Source organism: Dipteris shenzhenensis, chromosome 32 (assembly GCF_047967505.1).
Source record: "Dipteris shenzhenensis isolate YYH24624 ecotype China chromosome 32, Dip_SZ_1.0, whole genome shotgun sequence".
NCBI lineage: Eukaryota > Viridiplantae > Streptophyta > Polypodiopsida > Gleicheniales > Dipteridaceae > Dipteris > Dipteris shenzhenensis.
In genome coordinates, this window is record NC_141627.1 from 6,813,930 (window position 1) to 6,824,268 (window position 10,339).

Consider the following 10,339-nt stretch of genomic DNA (forward strand, 5'->3'; position numbering starts at 1 on the left):
AGGGACAAACCAACCCTGTTCCATGCAATAAGACTTTGCCTAGACCCCCCATTCTATGGACCTAAGGCCAGCTGCAATTCAAGCAAGCACCAACATGCGTAAGTAGCCTTGAGCAATTGACATCCGATTGTAAATCTTTTTATTTTACAGCTTCTTAACTGCATGATGATGGCCTTATTCCATCATGAGCATTTCCTAACTAATTTCCTCCATTATCGCTCCTTCCTATTTGCTGCCACACCAGGATTAAGTTGATGCTAGCCCCTTTAATTCAGTTTCTTCTCCACAGCTTCACACACACCCACTCTGCTAAAAATAGTAGAATCACACAACCCAGATCACATACATGTATTTCCCCTGTTTCCCACCCAACAAATCGCATTTACTTGAAAAAGAGACCTCAAACTGCTTCCAGGATCCAACAATGCATACAATTTGCACTCAATTCTTGAGATCTAAAGCAAACTTCAAATATAAAAACAGCTATCCTTGACATCTCATGCAGACTTCAAGTACAAATGACTTGAGAGTCCAAAATTTCTCACCGTTCTGATACATAGAGAAGTTTTCCTGAAAGACATACACATGAGTTCAAATTCCATTAAACCAAAACTCACTCTGCTGCATTCAGGCAGCATCTAGCACTCTAATAGACAGGGGCCTTTTCTGCATCATCAAGAATGCTCAGTCTGGTTGGCTTTGCCAGGAAATCAGTGAACTCCTGGAAAGGTGACCTGGTGAATCGTGTCTCACGCCATAAATCCGGTGTCAAAAACCCATATGTCTTTAGTAAGCAATCAAAGGTTGCCTGCAAAACAATAATACGTTACAGCAGTTAACAGGGGTGGAAACAAAAATTCTGATAGCAATCTTTTCCTGAATATCAACTGCTGCACCTGCCAATTCTGCCAGATTATGCATGCAGACAGTATTACTTCAAAAGAGAGAAAGCAGAGACAATGTGATGTGATTTTACAATTTCAGCCAACCACATACAGCTGCAACAAACCTGTTAGGACTGGAGATCCTTCAAAACAGCAAGGATCATATAATCTACGCCAATCAAGCTGTCCATCCACAAATATATGTGTAGACGATTCCATAAACATACTGAGTGACTTGACATCATCAACGCCCAGCTGTGGGTGTAGACCATAGTATAAACATATGCTCTCAAAGATAGCTCAAACATAGATATCCACAGCCCAACACATACTTGAGCATCCATTTATCCAAAGGTCTTTGTACTGAGTTCATGTCAGCACTCCCAGGTATAAGGGCAGACCCAAAGGTTAGCACTAAATGAGAAGGCTAATCAAAAAGTTGTGAAGACTACACGATTTCATTGGAGTTTCTAATCAAAAATTGCTTATAAAAGTTATCTGATGGGGCAACACATTGCAGGAACGTGTATCTAGACGAATCCAAGAACACGCCCAAACTCATCGTCTGAAAACACAACACAGTGAGTAGTTTCAACCTCGTTTCAGACATAAGGTTGAAAATCAAGCGGTCCCCATTCCAAAGGGTCACTGGATTCAACAGAACAAAGAGGACTTCTTCACAGCCTCTATGATCAAAGAGGGAATTGCTAAGAGGAAGTGGAGAGCTTGACGATAACATGTGCCTGCTTCACAGCTCTCAATGAGAATCGAGACATTCGTAGAAACTGGTAAAAAACACGGCCTCACAGAAGAGCTGCGAGACACTAGCCATCCAAAAGCTACGATCGAGTATAGCATAAAGGACTGACTTGAACAAACTTAAACAACTTGGCCCATCAGTTTTAGTTTTTCTTCAAAGCTCTCACAAAAGCAAACCAAAAAGGCGCACATAGATAACAAAAAACTTCAAGCCGAGAATTCCTACACAACCGTTAGCCGGTAATCCTTGGCGCTTTGAAACTATTGCAGGCAATAAGGCAATGACGAGACGAGTAACAAAAATTACCTTCACAAAGTTCCCGAGAGTTTTTGTGGAACCACGAGAGGAAGTAAACACATCCTCAATTCCAGCAAACTGCAAGACCTTCTTGGGAACGCGGGCAGCAACAATTCCCGAGCCCCGAGGGGCTGGCACCAACCTGACCGTAACAGAGCCGCACTTACCAGTGACCTTGCAGGGAACAGTATGAGGCTTCCCGATCTTATTACCCCAATATCCTCTGCGAACCGGGATGACGGAAAGCTTTGCCAGGATAATGGAACCTCGAATGGCAGTAGCCACTTCCTTGCTGCACTTAACACCCAATCCAACATGCCCGTTGTTATCGCCGACGACCACAAAAGCCTTAAAGCGAGTGCGCTGGCCGGCGCGAGTCTGCTTCTGCACAGGCATGATCTTCATCACCTCATCCTTGAGGGCGGAACCGAGGAAGAATTCGACAATCTGGTGTTCCTTGATGGGGAGGGAGAAGAGATAGATCTGCTCGAGGGTGCGGATTTTGCCCTCTTTGACGAGGCGACCGAGCTTGGTGACGGGAACCCATTTCTCCTCCTCTTCACGGCGGGCACCTCTGCGGGGGCCTCGGCGGTCACCACGACCTCTGTCGCCACGCCCACGACCGAAACCGCGACCGAAACCGCCTCGTTCAGATCCTCTCTCCGCCATAGCTCAAGATCTCGCGAGCTCCAAAAAGAAGACGAAGATCAAAACGAAGGGCAACTCTGCCCAAATACAAAGAGACTCCTTTACTTCACAGCCTCCCATCTTTCTTCCCCTCTCAAAACCCTAACCACGTCTTGCTCAACCTAACCCTTCCTTTATCACCCACGGTTGCTAGTCAACCTTTGACATGGACAAGGTGGTTCGCAAACCAACCACCCTTCGTGCGTGAACAGGCTTTGAGTGATGCTAAGAGCGTCAGGCCTTTCCCGAGAAGAATTAGATCAGATTCCGAGGACAACCCAGATCCTTGGGAGGATCGGCCAGATTTCGATCGGCCGAATTGTGACCCAAATTTCAACCGGGAAAGATTGACACTTGGCCCTTCTTGGTTGTCGAAGCTGGCCATTTCATGTACATGCTGACATTTCGCCCAATCAAAGTGCACTACCATTTCCCTCCATCAACATGTGCTTACATGTCACATTCTAGTGGATTCTCATCTTCTAGTTTGGCGAATGTGCTGCACTGCTATTAGTAGCAGTCAATTTTTAGGCTAATGTGTAGGTTCGTCATTCATTGATTTTGCGACGCTAGCATTTTAGGCTTTAGGTTTGGCTTTTAGGGGATCATGTCGGCAACCTTGACTGTTCTTAGAGCGTTTTCAAGCTGTACAATACAAGCAGACGTGGGAACAAGATCTAATGGCATCCTCTCAAGGTTCCATGTGAGATGCATGAGAAGACTCTCTTTCAATTGTTGGAGATGAAGCTAAAGAGACTCCCTACCCTCCTTCCATACCTTTCTCCCCCTCCCTCGAAACCCTAACCATGTCTGCTTAATCTAACCCCTGCTCTCACTTAACCAGGATTACTCTCAACTTCCGAGGCTTTGGCCTAGTGGCTTGAGGATTGGGCTTCCAAATTCTTAGGTCACGGGTTCAAATCTTGGAGGCAAGAGCCTAATGTCCTAGCTTAGTGGGCATTTGGGTGTGTGTGTGTGTGTGTAATGTGCGTGAGTTAACCACGGTTGTGGACCTTGTGCCCACCGGTCCAGGGCGATTGTGCCACTCGATAGGACCATGGGTGAGTGAGTGTGGGGTGGGTGTGGGAAGAGAAAAAAAAACAAGATGACTCTCGCGCACTTGAGTCACCCCATCATAATAAAGAGCTTAGGAGGGAAATCAAGAATGTATGCATTTTCATGAACTTGCTTCAGAATTTTGAAGGTCCATATCTCAGAGGCTACAGGGGTTTCTAATGCGTCCGGACAAGTGCATTGAGTATCCCTGTCCATGTGTGTATTCTTTGCAGATCTAGGCTTATGTGTCCTTTATCTCCTCTCCTTTTGGCTATAATAGATGATGCTCTTAGCTCTCAAAAGCCAAGTACAAGAAGGTAACCTTAAGGGGATTGAACTCATGAATGGTAAACATTTAGTGTGTCAACAATTTGCATATGACACCACTATCCCCATGAATAACGATCAGGATGTCAGATGTATTATGACTATCTTGATAAAGCTTCAGGTTCCATAATTAATCACTCAAAAATAGGCTATGACACTTTAATTAGCAAGGAGCAATTGGTTTTGCATAGTTTGGTATGTCTCATAATTAAAAAGGGCACAACTTTTAGGGCTTTGAAGTAACTATGAAGCAAAGGTGGGAGTGGTTTTTGGACAGATTTCAAAAAAGAATTGACAAGTGGAGGGGATTTTAGACCAATTCGACAAGGAGGGGATTAGTTCTCACCCACTGCATATACCCTATTCTATGTTTTATCTCTCTTGTTGTGCTCCCTCCAAAACTAGGTTACTCAAGTTTATAAGAATTTGCATATCTTTTTTGTGGGGAGGTAGCTCCAAGATATCCAAAGTAAGATGGAGTTATTGTACTAAACCTAGAAAAGCAGGAGGGCTAGGAGTGACAGATTTCTCAATTGCAGCCAAAAAGCTCTCAGCTACTTGGGTAAGTAAAGCTATTTTGAACCTAGAGTGTGATTGGGCTCAGGTTCTGTTGAGAAATATGAAACACATTAGACCATTTAGGTCCCAAGTGTAAGAATTATCCCCTAGTTTCTACTGCCTGTAATCCTGAACCCTACAAAGCCAAAGGGAGCTCACTGTAGCAATCCATTTGGGGAGCTTTTGAGGATAGAAAAGCTTTTTTACAATTCTTTGGCACAGGTGCTTTTATGGCTAATGATTAATTTGGGTTTCAACAATTTTTAGGAACTCTCAACTAACTGTTAATCAATTTACTTTGGCAAACACCCTTTTTAAGAAAGGATTGCACACATGGGGCCAACTGTGGCACTAAGAATAGCTCAGATGGAAGACATGGCTTGAGATCATAAGGGAATTTGCTTTATCTAATCAAAGCCATGGCCTTATTTTGAGCAGGTTGGAACTATGCCAAGGAGATGGAAGGGGGGTTCTGTTTTAATCTTTCATAAAGAATGTAATTGGGTAGGAAGCTCTTCTATCCTTCCTATTCCCACCCCTTCTGCTGATATGGATGATATTTTTAGAACTCTTAATGCTAGATGGAATCTATAGGATAGTAGGTATAAATGGTATGAAAGATTTGACAAACTCTGGGTTAAACAAGTGCCAGAGAAGATGTTATGTCTCTACTGGCTCATTTTACACAATGCATTATGGACAAATGCTGGAGGACTCAAAATAGGGAGGGGAGATGGGAAGTGTAAACAATGCCTTGGTCCTTTGGAGAATATTTTTCACTTATTTGTAGCTTGTCCTCATGCTAGAAGAGTTTGGAAGTTCATCTAGATAGAGTGTGGTGAGCCAATTAACTGGAAAGCTATTCTACTAGGGGATGCATGCAAAACCAGGCATGAGCCTTGGTTCCAAATAAGGGAACATGCTCTATGGTTTTTTTAGATCTCTAGAAATTGTTTTTAGTTTAATCATAAAGAACTGTGTACTGATGCCTTGTTTGCTTCATGGTGGGACAGGAAAAAAGAAGACTTGAATTTCAGATAGAGGTTTACAATCTAGAACACACAAGGTTGAATGCTGCTATTTCAAAGCACAAGAGTAGGTGTTTTATCTCTGAAGAACACAAGCTACCCCATTTTCTCCAAAGGAGGCCTCCCTCAGCTGACCCTAGCTATGTTGTTGATGGCCCTTCCACACATCCCCCATCTACCCAAAGTTAAGAAGCTGTTGTCCCCTCATCTTAGCCTTGGTCTCATATTTCTGAGGAGATGTCTCTTGATCCTGCATAGAGGTCCCTACTGATGCTGCTGCTCACATTGCAGGACTCAATGATGGGACTACTAGTTTTTCTTTTCAAGTTCCATCTTGCTTGCATAGGAAATACTAAGGATGCATCTTGTCTATCTTCTAATTTTAGACTTTTGTAAGATGTTAGACCTTACCAGGGTAAGAAAAACTCTCATGGATAAACTCTGTTGATGTACAAAGGTTACTCAAAGTTAATATAAAATCTCCTTTTTTTGCCCACCCCCCCATAAAAAAAGAGTGTTATTTTCCATGTGATACTTTCCCTAGATTAGGTCAAGATCTCGATGTTCACGTCCATAGATCTAGTGCTATAACTCATGATGAACCAAGATGCTAATGCTGACAAGTTGACAATTTCTTCTAGCTACCTCAAATGGTCAAGCCATATTGCCTGTTATCCTATAGGGCATTACATCAAATGGGAGGACATAAAGTAAGCATTTGTAGAAGAGTTTCCTCCCATTGGGTATTATGATCAAGTATGAGAGGAGTAAGCAAATGTGAGAATGGGAGTGAATGTATCTCTTAGGGACTTTGTTCTAGGGGTGAAATTGTTTATTAATAGGATATATGAAGTGCCAATGCAAGAAGGTAAAGGAATAGTTTTATGAAAAGATTACCTAGAGAAATGAGTTTCAAAGAAGAGATGCAAAGACCAATGAATTTGGAAGCTATTATAAGATAGGCTAATAAGTGGGAAATAGACAGACTTGGCAATCAAAGATGTTGTGCAAGCCCTTAAACTTAGGTTATGCCATCGCCCTTGTCAAAATGCAACATTCTCATCCCATGAATATGCCCTTAGCCACACATATCAACACCAATGACTTGAGATTAGTCATATTCAATTATGAGAGATCAATTGAGTAATCCCAGAATGGATCTTGGTACAATGATGGAGACAAGAGTCCATGAATGAAGAGGATAAGAGAACATCCCACATGATTAAGGAAGCTTGATTGAGTACACCATGTCAACCAAAGTGTCACCCAACTATTCAACATGAACATGCAATTCATCTTCAAATGCCAATGAAGAAGGTAGTGTTTCAAAAAAGACCTATAAGGTGTTATCAATGTCATGTGGTGGGACGTGCAAACGTCATGGACAACTGACTCACAACCATGTAATCCAATGCCATTTGGAAGAGGAAAATGATAGACCCATGAATATTAATTCCTTGCCAAAAGTGATGTATGAAGTCAAGGAATCTATTCGAAATTTGTCCCAAGGGAGTGCTTAGTGGGTGATTCTTGAAATCTTGTAGGGTCTAACTGCACAGAGATGAGGAAATGCCATAGAGTAAGAAACATGAAAATGACATGATTAAGACCAGTGTTCCATCACATTCCATAGCTACCTTTGAATCTTGAAATTTGATCTAAAAGAACTTAAAACTTGAAGTGGAAGGTAATAATTTGAAGGTATATTCTCAAAGGTTTATAGTAGATGGAAAACAAGGGCCTAGTATTATTCAAGTTGAAAGTGGGTTGGGCAAGGAAAAGAGATTAGAATGAAAACCAATATGCGAGGAAGATGGTTCCAATTTGATTTTGGAACATGAGGATCTCAATCAAAGGTAGTTGGATTCTTGTGAATATGGAGAGTTCCTTCATTTTAATGATATTAGCAACTATCCTTGAGCCAATTGTACCATTATCAACTCTTGATCTTGGATTGATCATAAGGCTAGAGCGTTTGCTAGAAAAAGCTAGCTTCTTCCTAAAATCTAGCAATCACTCTTGTATTAGAAAGCGTCTACAAATTTATCTCTTGGATGATTTGTATCGATTGATGAAAATGGAATCAAGGTCGTTGGCTCTGCTAGCCATACGTTTGCTTGTTCACAACCAATCTTTTATCTCCGGTGCTCGTGAAGTCTATTGTCCTTGCTTTTTACAAGGCTTGGCTCACAAAGCTCCAATACATTGAGAATAATCTATCTGGGACTCTCCTGCTAGATGCTTTCCAATGGCCAAAACTTTAGAGAGCTCGATCACTGATTTGAGTTTTCGACAGAGAACTCTTTCCTCGAGTTTGTGGCTCATCATATAAATTTGACATGCAGGAAGGGCGCTATGTTCCCAAACCTTCTACAACAGAGGTGTTAGAAATCGATGGGGCTTGGAATGCCCGACTTTGCCAACGATGGTGGTCTAAATCCTTGTCTAGAAGCTCATGAGGCTCTGCAACGATTCCAAGATTAATCTTGTCGAAGATCACTGGTTCCATTACGAACGTGTCATCCTCAAGTGCCCCTCATAGCTACTCAAATGCTTAAGCATTGCTTCTGAAGCCTCGACCTACCAGGAGTTGGTATTGTCGATGAGAATAACTCGCTTGTAGAAGAGCTTGCATCATTGTTCACACTGGGAAACGCAACTTCACTGAGGACGTGCTCCATATCTTCAAGAACTCCATATTTGACAAGTTATTGGATCCCCTTGCATGTGTAACAGATGCCTTAGAGCGTGCCATGTCTGTGATTAATATGGTTGATCTGTGGCAGACCAAGAAAATATCATGGAAGGGGCTCTATTCATCAAGGTTAATGAAAGAAGCCAAAAGATTACGTGATGAACGGTTTCTAAAGGACTTGGACTGGGAATCTGGTAACACAAAGGAGCTCGTCACATTGCTTCTTGTACTTGTTCTCCATCATTCGCTGAGATGAGATAATATCGCTCCTCGTGAACCCTGAGGATTGCCAAGTTTTAATTTGCCACTCGCTCCTTGATTGCTCTTTGTAAATCCCCGAACCTTTCCTCATCGAAGGAGTATGCCTCAGGCCCCTATGTCTCCAATGTGCAAAACCCATCCTTGGTATATACTTGATCATCAGCTCCCACAAAAGCCAGGCTAAAAATTCAAGCTCAAGGTCCACTGTTGGACAGCCTTCTGGCAATTTTTTGAGTACCCTCAAGCATGTCATCTCTGCGATCTTCAAGCCCTTCCAGACCCTCTTGAAAGAGAGCAAGGAGATTGGCTTCATCTTTGTTACTACAAATCATGACCAAGACCCGATCGACACTTTGAGGCGCTATGGGGACATGAGTTAAATTGATGAAAGGTCTGATCCTGAATGTTTCAATGATGTAATTGACTCTTGCAGCTCAAAAAAAGATTTTTTGCTTTAAGATAGAAGCCGTTTCAATAGATGGTGAAGCTAAGACTCTTCAAATCCAACATTCAAAAACTTTTTCTAGAGTAGAAACCTTGGAGGACTTGTGGCCACCATCATTGAAAGCTCACAGCAAGGCAAGACCAGCTTGTTGAATTCCTTCTATGCAACTATAGCAAATTGCCCAGCGGAAGAGTCAAAGGCCAGTCTGTCTCTAATCGTGATAACCTTATGCTCTACTCTCACAAGCCTAAAAGCTCGATTTACTACAATGATCAAACTCCCATTTTCCCGAGGGTGGAGAGGCACGTAACGCTAGCTAAGTGGAGAGAGAATGTTACGTGCTCTACTTCGGACTTCCTCTAATGATAGTTGTCTTTTTGTGTTGTGTCCAGAGTCTAATGACACACGCAGATCCTCTCAGGGTCACATTGGTAAGTTTTTAGGATATTGTCTCTCGGTAATTGACTACGATTACGTATATTGACATTCAAGTAATTCTTATCCATTCGTGAGACTTATCCTCGGTGCTAATATTCTTAGCGTTTATATTCTTGGTGTTATCTCAGCACCAAGGGAAGGGCCCATTCCCTCGGATTGTAACTCTTTGGGGAAGGAAGCGCACCGCCTCCCCGCCCACACTATGTGTGGTTATAATAATTATATATTATATATTATACTATAAATATTTTCAATTACTCATCCATTAAAAATTTATTGTTTTCAATCAGAATTCTTACAACATTCCTCTCGTTTAATGCATGTTATCGATGCGAGGGAGCAATGAAATCCAAGATGGATGCATGATTGAAGGATGACTGCACCTTTATTCATATGGTTGTAGTCCATGTGACAATATTGCAATGAGGATCAATTATTGTATCGCCTTATTCATGTATTTGTTAGACTTCAGCTTCCAAAATATGGACATTGCAAAATCAATAATAAATCACCACCCCTGACATTTGTAGGGAGGATCGGGTCCTAACGGACCCTGTGTCGCATCGCATGTCTACTATTTTACTCATTCTCCTTTTTCCTTAAACAATTGATAAAATAGTAGGATTCAGCTTCAATTTTGAGTTAGTAGTTGCTTGCTCCACGATGGAAAGACTGCTTGTTGCAAAACTAGTTTAGCTACGTCTCACAGCCCCGTGCTGGGCTAGGGTTGGGTGAGCATGCTTCGCTAGCATTGGAGCTCTAGCCCAACATCTTGAAATTCCAGGATTCTAGCCTAGCTTTGCAATGCCCAAACACGTTCACTGGCCCAAAATACTTTAAAAGCTAGCCTTCATGAGGCATCAGAGCTTTTGCACTGGTGGGTGGGCAGACTAATGCTAGATG

General features: G+C 42.2%; 1 protein-coding gene across 1 annotated transcript; it reads right to left on the reverse strand.

Moving 5' to 3' along the window:
• Window positions 1-472: 472 nt before the first annotated feature.
• On the reverse strand, window positions 473-2,701 carry LOC147880244 (uncharacterized). The gene is made up of 2 exons (XM_087370559.1): window positions 1,951-2,701; window positions 473-808 (listed from the first exon to the last, which is right to left on the reverse strand). The coding sequence occupies exons 1-2, from the start codon at window positions 2,608-2,610 to the stop codon at window positions 647-649; spliced, it is 822 nt and encodes a 273-aa protein (XP_087226685.1). The 5' UTR covers window positions 2,611-2,701; the 3' UTR covers window positions 473-646.
• Between the last annotated feature and the right edge of the window lie 7,638 nt (window positions 2,702-10,339).